Genomic DNA, 25,599 nt, shown 5'->3' on the forward strand with positions numbered 1-25,599 from the left:
CAAATTTTTAGGACTCCTGGAGCCCTGTCATTTTTGTCTTGGAGCCCTGCATTTTTTAGCCCGGAGCCCTGGAGCTTTAAACCCTGAGTGCTGTGCTAAGAATGCAGAATACATTATTTATTGCACTCCCTGAAAAGGGCTTTTCAGCAGCAATGTTAAAAAATTGAAATACCAAGTGAAATCAGCCTTGGCTTTCTGGGTTTTGTTCCCTGTCCGTTTTAACTGTTCTGCCGCTTTTCTTTACAAACAGCAGATTTTGTAATTATACGGACTGCTCAGTAAAATTATTCACATGTGGAGTCAGTGATTGTCCAGTAGAACTTAGACACCAAATGAAATAGAAGCAGGTTCAATAGCAGCTTGTGTATTCTACGTTCCGTTATCTCACCAGCCTTAATGGGCTTTGATCCCTGTCTATTTCAACTGTTCTGTGCGCTGTTCATCACAAAGCACCAGATTCTGTAATAAGACTGCTTAGTAAGTTCAGGCTCGCAGTGGTTGTCCAGAAGAACTAGACACCAAATGAAATTGAAACAGGTTCAATAGTAGCTTGTGTCCTCTTCGTTTCCGTCAGTGAATAACTGTTTGCAGCACAAGACCTGGAAACCTTTGGCTTTCTATTTATTTTACAACAACGAAAAGGCAGCAACTTGACAACTTCCTATCGAAATCTGGGACAGCGAAATGAGTAAATCACGGGATTGGCTGTTGAACCGGCCATAGCAAGCAAGATAGAACATAACTCGAACTTCCAGGAATTTTCGCTTTTCACAAATTGTGTGACGACAAGTCTTCCGAATGTAGGAGTCCATGTAACTATGAATATTACAGTAACAATAATAAAAAGTTTTGTCAATTTGCTTGGCGACTGTAAAAGAGCAAGATTTGTCGCTCTGTTGGCTTCCGTGTTGAACCACACGTGATAAATAACCCGCGAATAACAGAAAATCATCACAGCACTCGGTAAAACAAGACCAAATGTGAAGAGCACAAAAGAGTAACTCATGTTAAGAGCTTCAAACCAAATGGGCGTTTTGACTGTTTCATTCATCATGGCGTTTTTCCAGGCGTACTCTTTACTGAGAGCGGTGATAGGATATCCCGGCGCGCTCAAAACGCCAGTGAGGATCCATATTGCGAGAAGAACTTTGCACATCAGCGATTTTACCGCTCTTGTCAAGTGCACAAATGGTTTCAGAATCGCAAAATACCTCTCAACCGCCAGAGCAACTAAAATGAAAATGGAAGCCAAAGCGTGGAAAAGGAATTCAGCGAACGAATAAGCAGACTGAACAGACTAATTTGAGAGTAGGAAAATGTCGACGAAAGTAAGAACGGCGAACGCCAAATCCGACGAAGCGAGGTTGGCGAGAAGGTATGTGTTAGCATTGTGCAATTTCTTGTTTTTCTTTATAACCATAATGACGAGAACGTTGCCAACAACATTGCAAATGAAAATTGCAATGGAAACACCAGTTATGATTGAAACAAAGAAATCCACTTTCAAGCAGAAAAATAAGAATTTTCGCGCAACCCTGGGAGAGGGTCCAGAAGGGTTAAAATGGGAACTGGGATTTGCCTATTTTTTCACTGGGAAAATGGGATTTGGGTCACTAGGACTGGGACACAGAAACAAAAAATGGGAATGGGAAGAGTGTCAGTAAATGACTAAACATACATATTTTACGCTCTGTAATAATCTTAAAGTCCGGCATGGAATAGTTAAAACGCTGAAAACTCTGAACCGAAAACCGCTGCTGCACTGTATGAATGTCCATCAAGTGTCGATCAGCTTTCTTGACAAAGATTAAGTAATTCAGTGGAACAGCTATGACTGGGCATGGGCACAAATGAAATATTCAAAAGAAGGGGTTGAACCCAGGTGCGAGAGGAGAGAGTCCAGGATAACATGTACCGTATTTACTCGAATAAGCGCCGCCCCCGAATAAGCGCCGCAGTCCCGATGCGGCGCGTATTCAAGGAATTTCTTTCAACTAAAAACAGAGCAACTCTTAAAAAAACTTGGACATATTTTCCATCAAAAGCGATGTTTTTTAGTTCAAAGTGATTATTTAAACGTTCGCCCATTAGTTTTCTTTCCAACATTCCTACAATACATAATTCTGAAAACGTTGTAAAAGCCGCGAACTTTGTCCAGACAGCTAGTGCCACTCTTCTCTTCAGCAAGAGGCGAATACTGACGATCAAAAGACGGGATTTTTTTATTACTGTAAAAGATGATACTCTTTGTGGCGTTCAAATTTTAAATAAGCGCCGCCCTCAAATTAGCGCCGCCCTCGAATAAGCGCCGCACTTGAGGCGCCAAAAATTTAATAAGCGCCGCGGCGCTTATTCGAGTAAATACGGTATGTGCATGCTCAAAACAAGCCAATCAAAAATGAAAGAGAAGTGTGGCTTTTTTTACATGTAACATGGTCGTAGGGTAATAATAGCTCACCAAAAGTAAAAATTCAACTATGTAACCAAAGCGCGATCTGCAAGAAAAATTGTCGTTACCTTTGTCTAAAGCCGTACTAGGTACTAAATCCACATACACTAAATTTTTTAATTTATCATCTGTATGCGTGCGTGTCCAAAGGTGCAGTGGAATATGGTTTGGTTTTCCCCCTTTTTTAAAGGGCAAGTGGGTGGGACAACAGATTTTTGAGCATGCGCATGCAAGTTATTTTGGACACGCTCTTCCTGTGCCTGGGTTAAACCCCTATGTAGGGCACCAACGGGAAAGTTCAGGGAGTGGACTACATTTAGGACAATAAAAACAACACAGATATTATGCGCTTGAGACCAGATTTTCCATGCACTGTAAAATTTAACTGCTGGGACTGGGATTTAGACAAAAAATTGGCTGGGAAATGGGATTTTGGCAAAATTTAGGCTGGGAAATGGGATTTGGTACCCCCCCCCCCCCTTCAGGACCCTCCTGGGAGACCGTCTGCTTTGCCAACAACGAATTAACAAGGGCGTGCTAAAGAACTGAAGCTCGCAAACTCTCCCACTTCTTATGGCAGAAAATGAAAGGTGGTGAACTATATGTACTGATCATTACGTGTAAAACTTAACAGCTTTATTTATTAAGGTAAGAGTTATTGTATTAACGAGAGATACCCGGGTTAAGCTGAGTAAACCTACATAGTGCGTCACTTAAATGACAACCTTTAATTTCAGTTTTGATTGGCTTACTAATATCAACATGATTTCCATGTAAATTGGCCGATGACCAACGCACACAGATAGAACTAACGAACGTCAAGGACATTGCATTTTAACAAAAGGATTTATGTTTATGGGGATGGGTTATTGAAACTAGTCACGTAGTTATTTTTACGCGGAAAGATTGGGAAAGGGTACTGTTGAGTTAAGATGATATTTATAAAAGAAAGTTGAACTGATCAAATTTGATGGCTGCTACCGAGTGCTACAGATAAGAAGACGAAAAGTAAAATACTGAGCTTACGCCTCTGACTTGTAATAATAAATCAAATTATTAAAACTCTAGTGAAAACTTGGCAAGAAAAACTTAAATTTTTTGTTCAACGCGAACAAGAGGTTGCGAACACACGACTTTCAAAGAAGTAGAAATTCGAAAGAGAAACGTCCTATATAATGGCAATTAACATGTAAAAAGATTTTTATTTATCAGCTTCTAAACATTTTAGCAGCTTTAGTTTGCTAAAATTAACTAATGTTTGAGTCGGAGTGTGCGTCTGCTTTTCCAAAAAACTGAAAATTTCCACTACAAATGCTTTTGTATTGATGGTCATAGTTAATAATAAAATTGGCATGAAATTAGCAAATATAAAGTGGTTCCCAAGTAATCAAATGTTTCTTTAGCCAGCTGAGTCCTTCAGTTTTAGTTTTTGCTATTCTTTCCTGCTGACTGACAAAGTTTAAAAGTTTCAATTATATCTCTTTTTATAGTTAGTTTAGAGCGATTTTCGATTGAGCGTCGTAAAACTAAAACCAAAGTGATCACTGGCCAATTAAAAAGGACATCGATAATCCAGTGAACCAATCAAATCGTAAATAAATACATGTATCTGGCGCGAAGCGCGGGAAAACGTGAGCGCGAGTCACGAATGGTTTTTTTTCTGATGGGTAGTAATCAACCAGTAACCAATCACTAAGTGTAGTAATGCAAAACCAAGGGAAACGAGAATTTCTTTCGCCACCAAAGTGAAAATCGCTCTAAAAAGACAATGCCTCATCTTGGTTAGTTTGTTGTGGATTGAATCGACCTGTTATATCTGCAACTTTTGAAAAGATTACGACCACTACCCCTAAAAGAAAAGAATAATGAAGATAAAGCCCGAAATCTGAGACGCAATAACAAAATTTAATCTGATCGTACGAGGCGCCTACCGTGAAGCTTGCTTTCTGTTTGATATCGTTAAAAAATAATAAAAAATAAATTACCTTTATTTAGACACTTTGAGGATTAATTAATTAAGCTAATTAGAATTAGAATTTGGAAGTATTGATTTTTTGTGGAGGGAGGAAAACCGGAGAACCCGAAGAACCGGGCCGAAGAAAAACCCTCGGAGCAAGGACGAGAACCGACAACAAACTCAACCCACATGTGACTGACACCGAGCCGGAATCGATACCGGGTCACATTGGTGGGAGGCGAGCGCTCTCACCACTGCGCCATCCCTGCTCCCCTCGTTACAGTATATGTAGAGAGTCTGGTGACTCTAAAATCTTGTGACACCATTACTGAGGTGTAATGTGGAGCTATTGAACCGTAAGGATAGGACGCAAGTTGTCGTTATTTTCTTGCTTAGCTTCCCTAAACTTATAATGACGGCAAGCTGCTTTCATTTTCTGCCTAAGCTTGTTTTAGCTGTGATACATGTAGACTGCAAACTTAAGGTGGCTCGTTATAGTCAAGTCAGAATTAGACATGCCCATTTTTGGTGTGCAATCCTCGCTATATAAATAATGTTTAGAAAATTCTTTTAGTACAAACCTATACTTATTTTACCAACGAACTCTCAAAATTTGTTACCATGGCAACGCCATATGAGGTCAAAGATACCCTATTTTGGACCTTTTGAGGCTAGTAGCTCATAAACTACTCGGTGAAACTTCTTGCTTTTGATATATTTTTAACTCACCAACAAAGTGAACAATTTTGCCAATTTTTAAAAATTTATGTAGGCAGGTTTCGGAGCCAAGTTATTTTTTCATAAAGAAAAAGTGGCTCTGAACTCCACCTACAGATTATTTTTAAAAAATGTTAGATTGCTTGTTTTGTCCATTAGACAAATTGTATGAAAAACAAAAACTTCCACCGTCTACTTTTTAAGTTATTAGCCACAAACGGTAAAAAATAAGGTATTTTTGTTACCACTTTTGACGTTGCCATGGCAACGATTTTTGACATCACGGTGACTTCAATTTGCTCATTGGTAAAACCTTTACAAAGTTGTACTAAAAGTTTAACCTCAACATTATCGGTATAGCTACAATAGAATGCCAAAGACCGGAATATCTAAACCATTGCGAGCCACCTTAAGTGGCCTATAGCTCCCGGCGATTAACTCTGTATTCTGTAGCATGAAGAGGCTAGGAGTATTATTACTCCACCTGAATGAGATGCTCGTCCATCGCAGGTTACTCCTCAGTATCGTGTCAGGTTGCCCCGAATATTCGCTGGTGCATATTAAAACACAAGGATGGAGAGAGGCACCGTTTCCTGCCCGTCCTTTCAGATAGCACGACACAGTGACCCCGGCCAGGTCTGAAACCCAGGCAGCTCGAATCAAAGCCTAGTGCAAGAGCCATTAGGCCACCGCGCCTTCCAGGCGGAAATCGTGTACGCGAGTAAAAATAGAAACTGCACTGCCCTGGGTCATAGACGTGGCTTCTTTATTTTCTCTTAATCAAAATGTTTTTTAAAGAAAATAGCTAGAAGTCACGGCATAGCACGTGATTTTAAAAAACGTGATTGTACTGCAACTGAATATAGACGGAATTTTTAGAAACACACAAAAGTGTTAGCTACTTCTTATTGATAAGAATGACTGTACCACTCTTTCCAGTAAGCCGCGCACCCAAGACATTTTTCACCGTCTTCTCAATAAATCCACATGCAACACGTGTTATGATCGACGTTTTTGTAACACGTGAGCTGGTTCAAGTGGTAACCTAAAAAGCATACGTCGGCTAACGAACTTAAGCACATGTAATGTCAGCTTTGCAAGAAAAGGTTTAACCAAGAAGGATCGGTTATAAACCGTTTTGATAACATTGATGACAAATTCGTGCAAATCACATTGAATGACCTGGAAAACCATGCAAATATGTGTGATGTCGACCGCAAAGCTTGACCATTTGTCGCCAGTTATGCTACAGTCCGGAGTACCAGGTCTACCGAATCACGTGATGCAATCACGTGATCATGTGGTACAGCCAAGCGTACCATGGCATGAATATTTTCACTTACAGCAAAGGGGATGAAAAAATCATGGATGTCTTGGGTCTTCTTAATTCACAACAAAAATAACCATTTTATTGAAAAGACTATATTTGACAACTGTTACAACTATTTAACGAGGAGACATACATTGTTATTATTTGAAACAGTGCGTTCAGATCCTTTAATTTTGTCTGCTATGCAAGTGCTGCTGACTGACTGAATAAATCAATGGATGGATGGATGGATACCTTTATTTAAAGTACCCTATTTAGCCACCCCTTTGTTTATGTTTATACGAGAGTTTCGGTATGATATTTTACTCGGAACGTGTCTTAATGGAAGCGATCACTGAAAAGCTGCTCAAGGTAATTAAGTTTCGCTTCACCATACAGTTTTCATAATTTCGATGGCATCGAAAATGGCAGAGGCTGACTAGGGTCCTTTTAGTGCAAAGTACTAAAATAGCAGTAGAAGTCTAAATATTGTAATAAAATGCTAAAATATATAATATAGAAGATAAAAAAAAGATAAGAACTAGAAAATGATGACACGACAAAAACTTGCATAAAGAACTACATAAACTGCAATTCGCGCAGCTCTATCTCCATTTAATTGTTTTTCCAAATGAGTGTTCTCGTCTTTAATTCTCGTCACTATCTAAATGTTTTATTTGCCTAAAATGCCCCCCAATCCCTCTAACGAAATCTATGTCTTAAATATTCTTGAATCACAATAAAATTCAATCCTTTATGCGAAATAAAATAAAATAAAATAAAATAAATAAAATCTCAGATACTGAGTCCTTGTTGTCCTAGAAAGACCCCAGCACGACATACAGGACAACTGAGAACGTAAATTACCCGCGCTAAGGTTTTACGCCTCCTGTTATCGTTCACACTGTGTCTTTCCATTTGCTAATAAAACAATAGAGTGTTTCTGTCGAGGGACTCAATTGAAAGCCGAAATTTAACAAACGAAACAAAACAAGACGAGAAACCCACTAAATGCAGTAAATTTGGTTGTGTTTTTTTGTCTGCAGGCAGCTTGTTTACAAAAAAAGTCACGGGCGGGCACTATCGATCCGGGCATTTTTCACGGGAGGGCACTATGGGCTGATAGTGCCCTCCGGCGGACGGGCACTATCGCGTCACGTGTTCAATTTAAACCAATCAGAATCGGAGAAAATTTAGTGGTGAACTATGGCTGATTGTGCCCTTCGCAGATGAAGACTATCGCGTCACGTGATCAATTTAAGCCAATCAGAATTGGGAAAATTTAGTGGTGAACTATGTCCATAATGAAAAATAGTAGCGCCATACACATGCTACCTTTTCAGTAAAAAAGGAACGAGAATCGCAGAAAATATGTGTCATAAACGTCGTTAAGTATTCTACATTATTATATGGCTACCATAGTACGCGCGCTCTGATTGGCTGCTGAGCGGGCATTATTTTCTTGTAATGACCGGGCATTATGAAAATTTTTCTCGGCTTGACGGTTTTTTGAGTTGTGAGTAAAAGCTACTAGCAAGGGGGCAAAAACAACAAAAAATGCCGACAAAATATAACTATCTTTTCAATAACTGAAAGAAAAATATAAGCATACCGATACTTCTTTAGTATGAGCGACGAAGAGAGCCACAAGAGAGCGAGTTTTACCTCCAGTGTTTTTTCCCTTGATTATTATCTTTTTTTAAATAGTGCTTAAACGCCATATAATAAATAACTTATTAACCTCGTCCGTTCGGTCATTACAGGGGAATCTCAGACCTCGGCCTTGATGTATTGACCTCGCTGTCGCTCGGTCAATACATCAAGGCCTCGGTCTGAGATTCCCCTGTAATGACCTCACTCTCGGTTAATAAGTAGTATTTATTTTTTTCCAAGAGGGCACGGTAACGAATCCTGCAATCTGATTGGTTATTAGCGCGGGCAAGATTCTCCTATCTCTGCCCACGGGCCACGGTAACGCTTTCGTGAGTTTCATTTCGCGGCGAGACGAACGAACCCATGACAGTTTTGCTCTCCAAAATGATTTAAATCGATGTAGTTGCTCACCAACCGTTGTAAATTTGAAAGGGAAAATTAGCAGTGGAATTAAAGACCTTGAAGTTCTCCAAAAGGCGAGTATTTATTCTCTTTAGTGACAAAATGAAGTTATAGTTTTATGGCCGTGGTTTGCCGATCGTTGTTTGTGCATTCGCACTGATTTTCACGCCATTGCGGTTAACTGCAAGTCGCCGGTTTACAGACTCGATTTATCCTTTCAAACACCTTGCTTCTCTGCTACTTTTCTCCAAAACCGAATACTGCTAATCGCCATTCAAGAAAATGAGATGCTTTATTAAAAAAACAGTCAAATTAATTCTCGCAATATTGTGCCGTCACTGTGCAGGCGACCAAACTACACATTTCAGCTTCATTCAGTTTCACATGCGCAAACTTTTTGTCAAAACAGAATACTGTGGGAATCAACACAGAGGTTTTTGACTCGTTAAATACAAATGTAAATAGCTAAGTGCTTTCCAGTCCGAAAAGTAAGTTTAATTAACTAAAGAACTCACAAGCCGAAATGGAGTTAAAAGTGTTTCGCAACTCGCTGATTGCTCTGTTCTACATTGTGCTTTTCTATTATTTCAGATGCTTTTTTCTTTTTTTTTTTCAGATGAAATTTTCCTTGAGTACTGTTTATTTTAGTGAATTTATTTTGTTTGGCAGTAAGCTCTTATAGCAAACAGATCATTATTTACTCTTGCCGTAGCTTATGGCGATCGACTCAACATTGGATGCGCGCGTATATAAATACAAACACATTTGGCAAGAAAGTCTTTGTAGGTTTTTTAGGTGTTTTTTAATCAAACACAGTAAAGTAGGAAAAAAATAAATAAGTTATTTACCGGCTTAGGGTCGGTCCGTATAGTGAAAAACTGTGACCTCGGCCTTGAAAGTGCTGCCCTCGGCCTGCGGCCTCGGGCAGCATTTTCAAGACCTCGGTCACAGTTTTTCACTATACGGACCTCCCAGCCGGCAAATAACATATATTTATTATCCAGGTAGAGTACAAATAACGGTAAAAATATCGCAAGGTACTTGCATTTTGGGTCAACGGTTACTTTATGTTTATTTACAGGTTATTTGTAATATTCTTAAGATATACTCTTCCTTTATACTCTCTTTCTAAGATATCCTCAGGTTCAAGGTCTTCAGGCCTATAAATGTCTGGAAGTTGAGGCTTCTCTTCCTGCCGCAGGTCACCCAAGTCACGCTATACAGTAGCTTTGTTATCGTCAGTAGGTGCAACATCAACATCCTGACGTTCAAGCTTTTTCTTCCTAATTATGTCAAAAGCACGTCGTTGAGGCTTTTTGCCTAGCCGCAAGTCACCCAAGTCACGCTGCACAGCAGCTAAGTTATCTTTAGTACGTGAAACATCAACATGGTCGGGTCCAAGCTTTCTCAGTCTTATGTCTAGAGCACTTTCGTAAAGCTCCATGGCCTGCTGCAGGTCACCCAAGTCACGCTGCACAGCAGCTAAGTTATTGTACGAAAGTGCAACATCAACATGGTCGGGTCCAAACTTTCTCAGCCTTATGTCTAAAGCACGTTCGTGAAGCTCCTTGGCCTGCTGCAGGTCACCAAGGTTACGCTGCACAACAGCTAAATTATTGTACGTATTGGCAACATCAACATGGTCGAGTCCAAACTTTCTCAGCCTTATGTCTAAAGCACGTTCGTGAAGCTCCTTGGACTGCTGCAGGTCACCCAAGGCACGCTGCACAACAGCTAAATTATTGTACGTTTTGGCAACATCAACATGGTCGAGTCCAAACTTTCTCAGCTTTATGTCTAAAGCACGTTCGTAAAGCTTCTTGGCCTGCTGCAGTTCACCCAAGTCATGCTGCACAATAGCTAAATTATTGTACGTACGTGTAACATCAACATGGTCGGGTCCAAGCTTTTTCAGCCTTATGTCTAAAGCACGTTCGTGAAGCTCCTTGGCCTGCTGCAGGTCACCCAAGGCACGCTGCACATTAGCTAAGTTGTTGTACGTATCGGCAACATCAACATGGTCGGGTCCAAGCTTTTTCAGCCTTATGTCTAAAGCACGTTCGTGAAGCTCCTTGGCCTGCTGCAGGTCACCCAAGTCATGCTGCAAATTAGCTAAGTTGTTGTACGTATCGGCAACATCAACATGGTCGGGTCCAAGCTTTTTCAGCCTTATGTCTAAAGCACGTTCGTGAAGCTCCTTGGCCTGCTGCAGGTCACCCAAGTCATGCTGCACAACAGCTAAATTATAGTAGGTATCGGCAACATCAACAAGGTCGAGTCCAAACTTTCTCAGCCTTATGTCTAAAGCACGTTCGTAATTCTCCTTGGCCTGCTTCAGGTCACCCAAGTGATACTGCACATTACCTATGATAAAGTACGTATGCGCAACATCAACATGGTCGGGTCCAAGCTTTTTCAGCCTTATGTCTAAAGCACGTTCGTAATTCTCCTTGGCCTGCTTCAGGTCACCCAAGTGATACTGCACATTACCTATGTTAAAGTACGTACGCGCAACATCAGCATGGTCGGGTCCAAGCTTTTTCAGCCTTATGTCTAAAGTACGTTCATAATGTTCCTTGGCCTGCTGTAGGTCTCCTCTGTCGTGCTTTACAGTACCCAAACCGGTGTCAGTACTCCCAACATCAACATGCTTGACTCCAAGTTTCGGTAGTTCCTCCTCAGCAAAAGCTTTAAATTCACAAACAATACGCATCAATTTTGTATACTTAATATAGATTTTAGGTATTCTTTAAGTACATGACTTCTATTTAGCTTCACTACGCGCGTAAGGTAGTCAGAGGGCCAATGACTAAAATCAACTAAAATATAATCAGATTGCTTCATTGCCGGTCCAAGCCCGATTGCATAAATGGCCCAATAACAATACATTAGAAAAGGTTAGCCTCGAGCTTATATTTCAAAACAAAGTATTTCTCTCATCATGGTTGCGAGGCTAAGGTTTTCTAACGTGTTGTTTTGAAAATTTGGCGCCATTATGCAATAGTTCTGTTGCGCCGCATATTCATTTATACATTGCTCACAAAAGTAAAAACATAAACTTCACTTGAGTGGAAAAACCATCTAACACTTTTCAGTGGTCTGTAAAAGAACTTTGGGAATTATTTCCGACCAAAACACCTGGTGGGTCTTTGGTAAGGGCTGGTTCCCACTAGCGACGTAATCGGAAGCGGAGTCGGAGTCGGAAGCGTAAAGAGCCTTACGTTCTAGTGGAAATCAAAAAACGGAGTCGCAATCGCAATCGGAAGGATCAGGAGGTTTCCTTTTTCTTCTAATTCCGGTTCTGCTTCCGTTGCTTACAATCTTGTGGAAACCAGAAATCGGAAACGGAATCGGAAGTCGAATCGGAAGAATAAACAATTACAAAGTTCATTCCCAGTCCGCAAAGTCGAGCTTCAGAGCAATAAGGCGGCCTCCGCAGACGAGAAACTGGCAGAAGCGGTGAGAAAATATCCAATACTGTACGACAAGTCCTTAAACAACTTCAATGACAAATTAAAAACGCGTTGGCCTGGCAGGATGTGGCTGCTGAGATTGGTCTTCAATATGGTATGTTTTTAACGGGAAAAATTGAAATTTGAAATATGCAAACGAAACCGCGGAACTCTCTTTTGTTGTTTAAAACCCTTTAAAATCCCTAGGAAGCGGCGTTAATAAACAGCAGCAAAAGAAGAATGGCATCGTCTTCCGCCATCTTGAATAGTTACAATATGTAAAGTTGAGCGTTGCGTTACCGCTTCCGTCGCTTCCGTCGTTTGATTTTTACTAGATCGCCTCCGATTCCGATTACGTCGCTAGCTTACGTCGCTACACTCGCTAGTGGGAACCAGCCCTAAAACCCCATTTACACGCGCAAAAAAATCGGCACGGCACGGCAAATTTTCGGCACCGTGACGAAAACATTTCGGCACGGCACTACCCATTTACACGACCAAAACAAGAAGGTTTTCTCCCGCTAGGCACGGTACCAATTTTTATATCGGCACCCCTACTTTCCATCGGTTTTCTTCCCGAGAAATGGCAGAAAAATGTTTTGCTGTGATTGTTCATCGTGCTTTCAGTGCAAAACGCGAATTTTATCGGAAAGGAACGAGTTGTCGACCATTCAACATATCGAAGAGTGTTCAGGGGCAAAACAAATCGACATCTGAAAGGAGTTGACGAAATCAGAAGAAGAAGATTGAAAAATAAATACATAATGCAGTGATGGTGGAAGTAGCTTTCACACGGCGATTTTTTTAGAGCGGGAGCTTTCTCTTACCATCTGCCTCGTGGCATTCTTATCTCATCAGAACTTCTCTTTTTTGTACTCTTTTCGCCGACCACGTGACTAAAAGAAACGAAGTCTCTTGGGGCGAGAATGACGCAGTGGCCGCCATTTTCGTGGAAACAACGCATGCGTCACACTTGTTTTCGGCACGGTGCCTCGATTTACCCGTGCCGAGACTACCTCCTTGAGGTAGTCTCGGCACCCCCAAAAAATTGGGCACTGGTGCCACATTTTTTTTGGGACCGGTACGTTTACACGTCGATAATTGGGAGCGCCGTGCCCAAAAATTGTCAGCACGGTGCCAAAAATTTGCCGTGCCGTGCCGATTTTTTTGCGCGTGTAAATGGGGTTTAAGAATCTCGTCTCTAGTATAAATTCGGCCATTCTCGCAGTACGGCTCAGGCGCTTGGTTAATAAGATTCTTGTTAGAATGACAGCCATACTGCACACAACGCAAAAAGATCTTAAAGTTCGGAGATTACATTTGTCAGTCACAATGAAACGAAATGGCGCTATATAGTTCCTTTAATAAAAGTTCCAACAGCTCCCACGGAGCATTGTTCTACTTAAGGATGATTTCAAGTCCGTTCTGCGCAATCTCCGCTTGCAATGTTAATGTGAGCCTCACAGGAAGAAATTCTCACTAGCCAAAATAAAAATTCAAGGACAAAAGTATTTTTTCTTCATTATTAACGTCAGATATCCTTAAAAAGCAGTAATAACAAGAAACTTCAAGCAGTTTATAAACGTGCGGTAAATGTTTGACCAGCTATTTCAGTTCTTTGGCTAGAAAGGCACGGCGCCGCACAGTAAAAAAATCTTTAGAATAGCACTCACTTGAGAAATACACAAGTCGTGTTTGCGTGAGTCACGGAGTGTGCGTGACATAAATTTCCTTCACCGCGTCATCTCTTGCTTTAAACCACATGCCTGGCCGGATAAATTCCTGCTTACGCATGCAAATATTTATTTTGTTCCGAATGTTCGATAAAATAAACCCAAACCAGTTCATGAATGGCATTTAAAAGAAGTCCCTTTCACGCCAAAAAAAGAGAGTAGACTAAGGCCATCCCGTTGTATTTCTTTGTTTAGCGTCGTCCGACGAGCTTTTGCAAGTATAAATAAAGGTAATCAAGCAGGTAATTCCCCTGGGGCGATGACGTGTATCCCGTGCCTTGACACATTTTTGCTGAGCTTGCAATTTTCGTTTCGATTTCAAAAATAAACTTAAAACAAAAGTTTGAATATCCAGAAAACAAGTCGTTGTTTTGCAATATTCAACACGTTCCGGCTAAATTGTATGACTTGTACTCGCTCCGAGCCAAGCGCTTGAATTACACAAAAATAAATATCTCACACAGAGCGCAGAGTATTCGTTAATATTTTTAAAATAGGTGAATGATTATTTATAGCTACAGGCGAGCGATCGCGTGGCATGGGTCTGACGTAATGGTAGTTTTAAATAGCTTGGACATGTCCAAGCGGTCTTTGGTTTCGCTATGTGATAATTCAGTCCTCTGTTCTGGTAAAACACTCGAATGACACAAAAATATAAACACTCTTAACAGGGAGCAGAGTGTTCATGTTAAACGAGTGATCGCTAGTAAACATCAAATCTTGCGTGACCGTGACCAAGGAGCCGGCTGGGCCGCGTGGGTCTGGAACGATTTACCGACAAAACGACAAAAAAAACGCCGGCCAGATTATGAACCGGCTTCGCACGGTTAACGAGTAGAAGATCCTCGAGTTTACTCCAAACCGACGTTTCAGCTCATCGTTCTAGTCAAGTCCCTTCGGCGCCCTATATAAGGGTTGAACCCAGGCGCGAGAAGAGAGAGTTCGGGATAACTTGCATGCACATGCTCAGAACTCTGTCCTCCCCCTTCCCCCCCCCCCCCCCGTCAAGCGGGAGGAAAACCATGTATGGCAGCACTTTTGGAAACGAGCACGCCATGACAGTGTACTATAGCACGAACACTGGAATAACTTGAATAAAGCTTAGACTATCTAGTATCTGATAAAAACTAACGACCGGAATTCAAATCGCTCCCTCACATGACGATTTTGTTCTTCACCCATGAACTGCTATCAAAATTACTTTCTGTTGTGAGCTGTTAACGATCAAATTTTTTCCGCGGTTAGCGATATGTGAGGACCAAAGATGCCTATTCTCAAGCGGACGCAATCGCCTCGCATGCTACTTCAGAAACTGCAATTTAATTGGTTCATGGTAGTAGCCCCAACTGACAGACATATATCACTCCTTCATTCATTGGTTGACTCACTACATAGCCAATCGCGATGGCTAAGAAAAATGAAAACAAAAATCCCGAGACTGTGCAGTACGGACTGAAAATCACCTTTAAATGAAAAATATTAGGAGTTGATTCACATGGGGGTGTAAAATCATTGATCTCGAGGTTTTTCTTATGCTTTGGATATTCCTTCGTGTCTAAAAATTTTTACTAAGATTTTGAAAAACCATAGAATACTCTGTCAAACTCTGAGTTAACTTACACCATAGTTTTATATCTAACTAGCGGATTATAAAAAAACTTGTCTGTTACAGTAACGTTAAAAACGACCAGATTCATTGCTTAAGTCTAAGAGATCAGGTCCTTTGACGAGGATATAATGCTGACATAGCAACCACTTGAAATGTTTATTTTTAATACCATAGTTCTAAACTATGAATCTTGCTACCAGTTTGGACAAATGTCTCTTACCTGTCGGCTCTTCCAGTTCCTGTAAAAACTCGTGTTCTCTCGATTCCACGTCTCCTTTTAGCTCAACCTGTCCATCATCAGCACTTGCTTGAACAAAAAAATAAACATGATTGCTTTAATTTGGAGGTAGGTGGCTCATAATACACAAGTAACGTGGATTCTGAGGGCAACGGACAACAACCGGGAAGCGCGAGTGACTTGTGACAAGCGCGGACCGCAAGAAACCATGGGAAGGAGAAGAAAGAAAAAAAGAGACTTCCTTTTCCCTTCCCTTCCTCCCTTGCGCGCCTATTTTTCTTTCAATAAGAGAGCAGCATCTGGGAAGGAGGCAGTCTAGAATGAAATTTGCCACAGCCCAACAGATGAGCCTAAATACAGTTTGCTATTCCCAAAACAGCAGTTTGTTGTCTGTAGGTCATGTAACAACTGCACTCGTGGCTTTTGTTTTCAGCTTTTCAAATGTTGCTAACTTAACCCTTTAACCGTTTTTTTGTTGTGGGCTTTTCTATGAAGGTTTGTTGTCACCGGTATTAGGAGCATAGCAAACAGTTGAAAGCATGGTAAACTATATACGGTTTTTAAGAGCACAGAATGTGCTTTCCGCTGTTGATGAGATTTTGATTGACAGGTGAACCCCTATGGAGTTATGACGTCATAAATGTACATTTTTGGTAATATTTAACCTATGAGAGTTAATTATTTGTAGTTAAACAATCAAGAGAATAAGTGCTAGGAGCTTTTTGGGGCTAAAATATGTAATAACAGTCTGTAACAGACTGACTGACAAAGTTTCAGTTAAATAGATAAAATAGTTTGCAAGTATGACAACTTTGAAGTTGGCAGGTTTTCACCCTTTATTTTTCATTTTTCACTAATATGCAAGATCACAAAGTTGGTTTGAACACAATCAGTTAATTTTAAATGGTCTCTTCCATATCATAGTTCTTTTGAAAGAGCAATATCTTCTCATACTTAAGAATACCTGATCAACTTTTAAAACTTCATTATTTTTTCATAGCGCGTATGTCAAGTCATCGTTCGCCGGCGAACGATAACTAGAAGAAAAAGCGTAAAAGGGTTAAAGATGGAAAGCGGGATTAGATTTCAAGAGAACAAAAGGGCAACATATCAAAACATATCGAAAAACATAGGCTATTGCGTAAACATGAGGAGTAGCGCCGTCGGCCGGCAGTACGTTAAATTAACAACATACCTGAAAATTCCATTAAAGACAATTTGCATGCCAAGTAGTCCTCTTCCAAGATAGTTGTTGTTAGCGTTATGGTCTCCATATCAAGTTCGTCCTTAACTTTCTCTGTAATAAGGTACTCTTCAGCTACTGCGTTTAGGTGACCAGAGCAATAATCTTTCCAGAGCTCTTCAAGAATCTCAGAAGTAAGGCACTTCACAGTAATTTTTAAACTACTCCTCACGATACCAACATTCACTAGGTTAAGATGTCCTACTAGATACGCGTAAAGGTCTGTTAGTCCTTCAAGTGAAGAAAGATCAAACTTTCTCTTTGCCTCGTCAACCTTCTCTCCCATATACCTGTTCACCTTTTTTCTTGCTTGTTGAGGATCTTGTTCTTCTGAGTTTCTGCTAATAGCACTAGCACACCTAATCTTGAAAGACAAATTACCTAAAACAACAGCAAAAAATAATTAGCTTATTGTTTTCGTGCAAGATAGGGGTCCATTCCTTTTTATGGGGTGGTGTGGGGGCTTGGGCTTGTGAGATTTAGAGAGGGGTCGAGGCAATTGCCAGAAAATATAGCTTAAATAAAGAAGAGCAGCAGATAAAATATAAAAATACATTTTTACAACATAATAAGAATCAACTACCTACAAAGAGAGTTTAAGAAACAGAATAATCAGGGGCACCCAACGGAATATTTCGTTAAAATATCTGTTCGGAAGACGATTTGAGATCTAGAATTTTCGGAACATTCATTAACAAATCGACCACATTTTTCCATGGTCTACTTAACAAATAGATTCCATTTTGCCGTGCGTCTGTTCAGTTATAGATCACAGATGACGTCAAAATGTGGTATGAACAAAAGAAGTGGCCCACGAGCCGAAGGCGAGTGGGTCACTGATGTTCATACCACATTTTGACGTCTTCTGTGATCTATAACTGAACAGACCCACGGCAAAATGGAATCTATTTGTTTTATATAATAACACAAGACTTGAGCACACTTCAGTGTGAGCAATGCCGCCGTACCGATGAGCTAAGTTGTTTTGATTTCACTATTAAGTTTTCGTTAACACGAAGCACTGTTAATCCGATTGAATAAACAGAAAAATGGTCAATTGAAAGTCAATGAAAAAACTAACCTTTATTCCGATTTGGAAAGTTATTCAAATCTGTAAGCATTAACCGAAGCGTTCAACCGCAATTCGTTTGTTTCCCGTGGCGTCGTCCAACTGTACAACATCGGTCAAACTTTCATACAGATTTCGGATAATTTCTCGAATAATTCACTGTCTTCTACAAGCTTGTTTCGCCCAGTTAAATGCTTCGAAAGGTGAACGATGCTTGGCGTATTGTTTCTTACTGGACATTTGTAATTAATATCAGCTGAACTGTTTTGCTTTGTTGTGGCCTCGCAAGTTTGAAAAACTTTGCCGACAACTCTGATTTGGACTATGAACTCTGATCACGCGCGCGAGTCACACCACCGCGTGACGTCATCTATGTGTCTGTACTCTAATAGATCATAAGTAAGAACCAATCATAATGCGCGTAGAATTCAGGTTATTATATAATTAACAAATAGATTCCATTTTGCCGTGCGTCTGTTCAGTTATAGATCACAGATGACGTCAAAATGTGGTATGAACAGAGAAGTGGCCCACGAGGTGCTAGCCGAGTGGGTCACTGATGTTCATACCACATTTTGACGTCTTCTGTGATCTATAACTGAACAGACCCACGGCAAAATGGAATCTATTTGTTTTATATAATAACACAAGACTTCGGCACACTTCAGTTTGAGCAATGCCGCCGTAAAGATGAGCTAAGTTGTTTTGATTTCACCATTAAGTTTTCGTTAACACGAAGCACTGCTAATCCGATTGAATAAACAGAAAAATGGTCAATTGAAAGTCAATGAAAAAACTAACCTTTATTCCGATTTGGAAAGTTGTTCAAATCTGTAAACATAACCGAAGCGTTTAACCGCAATTCGTTTGTTTCCCGTGGCGTTGTCCAATTGCACAACATCGGTCAAACTTTCATACAGATTTCGGATAATTTCTCGAATAATTCACTGTCTTCTTCAAGCTTGTTTCGCCCAGTTAAATGCTTCGAAAGGTGAACGATGCTTGGCGTATTGTTTCTCACTGGACATTTGTAATTAATATCAGCTGAACTGTTTTGCTTTGTTGTGGCCTCGCAAGTTTGAAAAACTTTGCCGACAACTCTGATTTGGACTATGAACTCTGATCACGCGCGCGACACAACACCGCGTGACGTCATCCATGTGTCTGTACTCTGATAGATCATAAGTAAGAACCAATCAAAATGCGCGTAGAATTCAGGTTATTATATAATTACCTACTAGAAGATGGTTTTCCATGTTCTATACGAAAATAATGCACGCTTGAGGTCTAGAAAAGCTGCTAGTGGATGCCCGAGCCGTTAGGCGAGGGCATTCAGCTGCTTTTCTAGACCTCTAAAGTGCATTATTTTCTTATTAACAATTAGACTACGAGACCGAGTTTTCTATGAGCAAATAGTCAACGAGGCGCAGCCGAGTTGACTATCGCTCATAGAAAACGAGGGCGAGTAGTCTAATTGTTTTAGTAGAAACTCTAAAGGATTTCAGTCCAAAACCTACAATATTGTGCACTTTGAAGACAAAAATCAAGAAAATTTACCGCTCAAAGAGCTACGCGAGCGCGCGACTGTTTTCTATCGGCGAATAGAAATCAGTGGGAGAACCAATCAGATTCGCGGATTTCCAATAGAACACAGCCGAGTTTCTACTAATAGGACATAGAAAAACCATCTTCTAGTGGGTTTAGAATATAGCATTAAAAAGAGCACAGAACTTACAAGACTCGTGGCCGCTTACGGCATTTACAAACGCACGCAACATCGGTAAAGTGAAAGTTTAGTTTATTCTTTTCTTTGGCGGCTTCTTTATAAATAAACCAAGATACCATTTCATTCATATTTCCTGTTAATATGGTCCTTTCTGCAACTACCAAAAGATTCTCACAAGGCCGACAAATCTAGTTGAAAAATTTACGCATTCAAGTTTGGTTAAGCCTACTTCAATTTTATTCAAATAAAAAAATTTCATGCGTTCGTTTCGCAACAAGATTTTCAAATTCGCCTCTAATTTCGATTTAAAAAGAACAAAAGCGAAGTATTCTGTCTTCAGATTGTGGCTAAAAAAGGTTTCTTACCTCAAAGCGTTTCTAGAGTCCGGCTTGTTTTGCTGAATAATTTACAATCAATTTCGGTTAGTTCACGGCAAAATATTGGCGTACACAACTCCAAAGAAAAACAACAAATTTCAACGATTCTTTCTTCATCTGTCGCTTCCTTTGGCACTGTCTTACTTCCATCAGTAAGCAAGTAAAACGTTTTGATAAAAACTTTCCGCTTTAAAGCTGATTTCCAGTCCGTACTGCGCAGACTCGGGGTTTGTTTACGTTTTTGTTTTGAATTCGTTGAAACGTTATACTTCGGTGACAGCATACATGACGTTTTTTAGTCCGCCATTACAGTTCGTTTCGTTCAAGAATTTCCGATGAGCTGAAACGTCGGTTTGAAATAGCGTCAAGGTTCTTCTACTCGTTATTATTTGTTCTGCAAGGATATCTGGCGTTTTTTTTTTTTTTTTTTTTTTTTTAATTTTTTCCTTTATTGATATTTACACACTTAGCATTACATAGGTGATTGGAATAAAAAAAGTAACAAGTGTTAATTTACAATTAAGTAACAGATGATAATAATTTCCATATAGCAAGTTTACATCAATAGTTTGGACTTTTAATAATCGAAATTAATACACGCAACAAAAAGAAATAAGCAACAAACACACGAAAAAAAAAGCGAATCTAGCACTATAATTCCTTACTTATTATCTGGGAGAATATATCCACTTCTTTTCGAAATATCTTTTCTTATTAATTTTCTTTTCAGTTTCATATTTAGTAAGTATTTTGTTCTGATAACCTTGAATTTTAGGATATGTTTGGTTTCTTCTGCAGTCCCATAAAAACAATTTTCCAATAATAATAAAATAATTTAGTAAATCAAGTGAAGGGCATTGTTTTGATATTATTCCAAACAAAACGTTTTGCAAAGTAAGACGAACTGCTTGATTTGATAAGAGGTACCAGTAAGATTCAAAATCATTCCAAAACTGCCTGACGCGGGAGCACTGGTAAAAAAAGTGATACAAAGTTTCTGGTTCCGCTTCACAGAAAGTACATAAATCATTTGTTCTGTAACCAATTTTGTGTAATTTCGTGTTCGTGTAAAGAATATTATTAAGTACTTTGTACTGAAAGGCCTTTACATATGATTCGAGTACAACGGAATGAGGTAATGTGAAAAATTCTCGTAGTTGATCATCCGAAATATTGAAATCGCTTTTCCATTTATGAACAATATTAGGAGGCTGTGCTTTGTTCATAACAAGAAGCGAATAATAATCTTTTGATTTCTTTTTCTTCACGTCGAAGATGTTGTGGTCAATGAAAAATGAAGGAGATGTAAGTGGCGGGCATGCATATCTACCTTTTGAAAGGTTGGGTATAGAGTGGCGAAGGCCTGCCCATTGTAAAAAATTAGTTTTACTTATTTTATATGAAACGCGGTCAAAGGAGTCAATATTGTTTAAATTGAATAGCAGATCCTTTATACAGATGATTCCAGATTCAACATAATTTTTGTAATAAACAGGCTTGTTGTCTATTCGTATTTCTTTGTTATTCCAAATGATGTTTTGCCAGTTCCTTTCGGTAGCAAAATTTTCGCGGAATCATAGCCAGAAATTCCGAACCATAGCAGGCGTGACATACGTCATTATATCTAATGCGCTGATTGGCTCACGGCTGTCAAGAAAACAAGTCACGCCAGCGCCGGCGCTGACAAGCCAACTTTCAGCCGAGAAAATAAAGATTATCTGGCAAATATTATCACTTGTCTAAGAAGATTTCCTTGAAATAAGCTCTGTAGAAACTCTACTGATACGTTTCTGTTTTCTCCGGTCCGATTTCGTACAATTAGGAGCCTTTCCAAGCGGTTTTGAGCCGCCGTAAATCAGATCGAAAATCATTTTCGATCCGTGACCGATATGTCACGCAGCACGAAAACCCTCAGGGGAATTCAAGTCCCAGGCTCTAACTCTTCCCTAAAAACGCCGAAAAGAGCCTGGAGAACAGCTTGAACTATTTTTCAAAATGGTGGCTAGATTTTGTGATGAAAACACACATACGGTTAAGAAAACAGCTCGCGTTCGTCAAGAGTTTCATCCGAGCGATTTTGAAAGTGTGCAGTCAAAGACGGACAATTTTTGCGAGATTTCGGGAGTTTTATAAAGCAAAAAGCCGCAATGAATTCAACTCGAAGAGAACCAAAAATTATCGAAAACTAAAGTATTGGATGTGGTCTTCAAGTTCTGCATTGGAATGGAGATTCTAATCTTCAGCAAGAGAGAGCAACCCAAAGCAAAGATCAGTGGTTTGCATAAACAAGACATAATATACAAAGGTTAGTATGGCGGATCCTTGTTAGCATTCGTAAAATTTTCAAGTGGAAAAAGCCGAAAGAAATTTACTTCGCTAAGCTACAAAACCCTTTCCAATTCAAAACTATCACCACAACTGAAGAAATTTTTATCGGAACAGTGAAATTCAAGCACCTCGGTCTTTGCAGCGATCGACTGAAATACGATATCTATATATTTTTCTTTTAGAAACCTGAGAGCACATGCAAACACAATTGTCACGCTTCGTGGGGGGTCGCGGTTCGGTCGTGGTTCGGAATTTCTGGCTATGTTGCGACCACCACAATAACAGTTCACGATAAAACTGGGAAGAGATTGTATAATCGTTAACATCGTAGTTACAATTAAAAAAGAAAAGACCCCCAATGGATTTTAATTGGTGTTTTAAGTACTGCTTCCATGTTCCATCATTGCCATAAAATATTCGTTTTAGCCATGCTAATCTTAAAGATTTAACCATGCTCTCTAGGTCGATCATTTTTAGGCCACCTTTCCCATATTCATTTATTGCTGACAAGCGTGTTACTTTGTCTGTTCCTTTCCACAGGAATTTAAATAGCAATTGATTCAATTGTTTAACCAATTCGTTAGGTGTGGGCAAAAGCGAGCATGTGTAAACAAATTTTGGGATTAGAAATGATTTTATAATTGTCACCTTTCCGTAAATTGATAGGCCTCTTGAGGACCAAATGTTGATAAGCTTTTTGATGCTGTCCAATCTTTCAATGAAATTCTTTTCTTTAAGCAGTTTCTGATCATAAGTGAAATACACTCCAAGGGCCTTAATCGGTTCATTCGGCCATTTGATTCCGAAGGGTTTCGTTTTGTTTTCCTTAGATGATCCAATCCACATGCCTTCGGTTTTTGTACAGTTTATCTCAAGTCCCGAAATCGCTTTAAAACTATCCAATAACTCAAACAATGTTTCTGCTGAATTAATGTCTGAGAGCACTGCAGTTGTATCATCTGCATATTGTAAAAGCTTAGTTTCCTCGTTCTCGATCATTATTCCTTTAATACTTTTGTTTTGACGCATAGCGATTGCCAGAGTTTCAACGACTAATATAAAAAGGTAAGGGGAGAGTGGATCTCCCTGCCGGACACCTCGCTCGAGCGTAAAATATCGTGAAGCAGTACCATTATTAATGGTGCAGCTTTGTATGTTTTTATAAAACGTTTTGACCCAGCGAATGAAGTCTGGGCCAAAATTAAAAGCTTCTAGGCATTTCAAAACAAAAACCCACTCTACACTGTCAAAAGCTTTTTTGAAATCAATAAAAATCATGAGGCCTGGGATGTTTTCTTCGACAGTGTAGTCCATTACATCGTAAATAGATCGAATAGTTTCGCCTATAAAGCGATCCTTGATGTATCCTGTCTGGTTGTGATGAATAATCTCGGGTAAAACATTTTTAATTCTTGAAGCTATTACTTTTGACATAATTTTCGTATCAACATTAACAAGGGAAATTGGGCGCCAATTTTCAAGGAGTGAGCGATCTTTTCCTTTCTTCTCGATAAGAGTGATCACCGCTTGTTTTTGGGAGCAGGACAACTCACCTTTTTCAAAACACTCATTTGCACATCTTATAAAACTGTCGCCAATTAGAGGCCAGAATTTTTTATAGAATTCAATAGGAATACCATCGTTTCCTGGTGTTTTGTTATCGCGAAAGCTATCAAGGAGACAAGAACATTCTTCTAGCGAGATTTTACCCTCACACGCTCTTTTCTGTTCCTCGGAAAGTTTTGGTATATTTAAATCACCTAAAAAGGTGGACCTTTTTAGGGCAATGTCTGGATCGTTATTGCCACTTTTATATAAATCACAATAAAAACGTTCCTGTTCCCTTAAAATGTAAGTCGGATCTGTGTTAATTACACCATTAATGTATAATTTTCGTATACATTTCTTGACATGATTTCTTTTCTCTAAGTTCAAGAAATATTTTGTACTTTTTTCACCATGTTCGTGCCATCGGGCACGTGCACGTATAATTATTCCTTTTGTTTTCTCTTCATAGAATGCTTCTAGTTTTTCCCGAGCTGCGTGATAGTGAAAAGTGTTGGAATCACTTAACGTTTTATCTAATGTTTTCTTTGCCTTGTCGAGTTCATTTTGAAGATTTCTTTCTTTCTCGACCCTTTCTTTCGCTCTCTTTTTCGAATGCAATATAGTATGCGCTCTAATGTTATATTTAATCCAATCCCAAGCGCTACGGTCGTCTGAAAGTTCTATTTGTCCTTCTGCCGTCCAAATTGGAATCATTTTCGTAACACTATCTACATATTCTTTATCTGTAAGAAAGGAACAGTTCATCTTCCAAAAACCAGGGCCTTTAAGCTCTTTATCTATCTCTTCAAATTCTAAGACAATTGCGTCATGATCTGTTCTTATGGCAGCGACTATATCAGTTGATTTTACAAGATCGTTTAAATTATTCGAAATTAGCCAATAATCCAGACGACAAAAAACTCTGGGGGATTTTTGACTCCACGTAAAACTTTTTTTATCCGGGTTTTTAATTCTCCATATATCCACTAAATCAAGTTCATTTTGTAAACAATCAATGCATGCTACCACCGATTTTCTTTGGTTAAGAGAACCTCCTCTTTTGTCGCAGGCTGGATTAAGTGGGCAGTTAAAATCACCTCCTATGATTATTTTCTCCTCCGATTCAAGATTTTCGTTTTTTAACTTGGCGAGGAGATTGTTTATGAAATCTATATGATCTTTGTCCTTGTTTGGAGCGTATAACTGGCGTTAATAATGAAGAAAAAGGTAAGTTTGTCGCGGAATTTTTAGTTTTGCTTGTAAACATTCCCTTCGTGTGAGGCTCACATAAACATTGCAGCCGAGATTGCGCAGTACGGACTGGAATTCATCTTTAAAGCATCATTTAAACAACAAAACAAGGGAATAGAGGTGAAGTCGACGAAGTCGTTCAGCGAAATTCGACAAACAATTCGCACATCCGGGGTACCGGGCTTCTATAGTTTTCAGCTATGTTCTATAGAAAATAATGCCCGCTAGAATTCCATCGCGCGTATACAGCGGCTATATTCTAAACTCTTATAGACCATAGAAATGACGCCATAAAATGTCCAAAACTTTGCAGTGAAACCACTCGGCTAACGCCTCGTGGTTCCACTTAAGAGTTTAGAATATAGCCGCTGTATACGCGCGATGGAATTCTAGCGGGCATTATTTTTAATAAAACATAGCTGAAAACTATAGAAGCCCGGTACCCCGGATGTGCGAATTGTTTGTCGAATTTCGCTGAACGACTTCGTCGACTTCGCCTCTATTCTCTTGTTTTGTTGTTTAAATGATGCTTTAAAGC

At 39.6% G+C, this 25,599-nt stretch overlaps 1 protein-coding gene and 1 pseudogene across 2 annotated transcripts in view; both read right to left on the reverse strand.

Annotated features, from left to right (window-relative positions):
- Positions 1 to 234: 234 nt before the first annotated feature.
- LOC144654145 (rhodopsin, GQ-coupled-like) lies at positions 235 to 6,445 on the reverse strand (annotated as a pseudogene).
- Positions 6,446 to 7,833: 1,388 nt separating this feature from the next.
- LOC144654314 (uncharacterized) overlaps positions 7,834 to 25,599 on the reverse strand; it is an 88,668-nt gene continuing 70,902 nt past the window's right edge. Inside the window, exons 4-6 of one of the 2 annotated variants that reach the window (XM_078514415.1) lie at positions 16,715 to 17,143; positions 15,502 to 15,588; positions 7,834 to 11,175 (exon numbers count right to left, since the gene is read on the reverse strand). In XM_078514415.1, the coding sequence (XP_078370541.1) occupies positions 9,704 to 11,175; positions 15,502 to 15,588; positions 16,715 to 17,143 (1,988 nt within the window). In that variant the 3' untranslated portion in view covers positions 7,834 to 9,703. The remainder of the gene's footprint in view (positions 11,176 to 15,501; positions 15,589 to 16,714; positions 17,144 to 25,599) is intronic. The other variant, XM_078514417.1, reaches the window with a different exon arrangement.

Source organism: Oculina patagonica, chromosome 5 (genome assembly GCF_052425735.1).
Source record: "Oculina patagonica isolate OP01 chromosome 5, crgOcupat, whole genome shotgun sequence".
Classification (NCBI taxonomy): Eukaryota; Metazoa; Cnidaria; class Anthozoa; order Scleractinia; family Oculinidae; genus Oculina; species Oculina patagonica.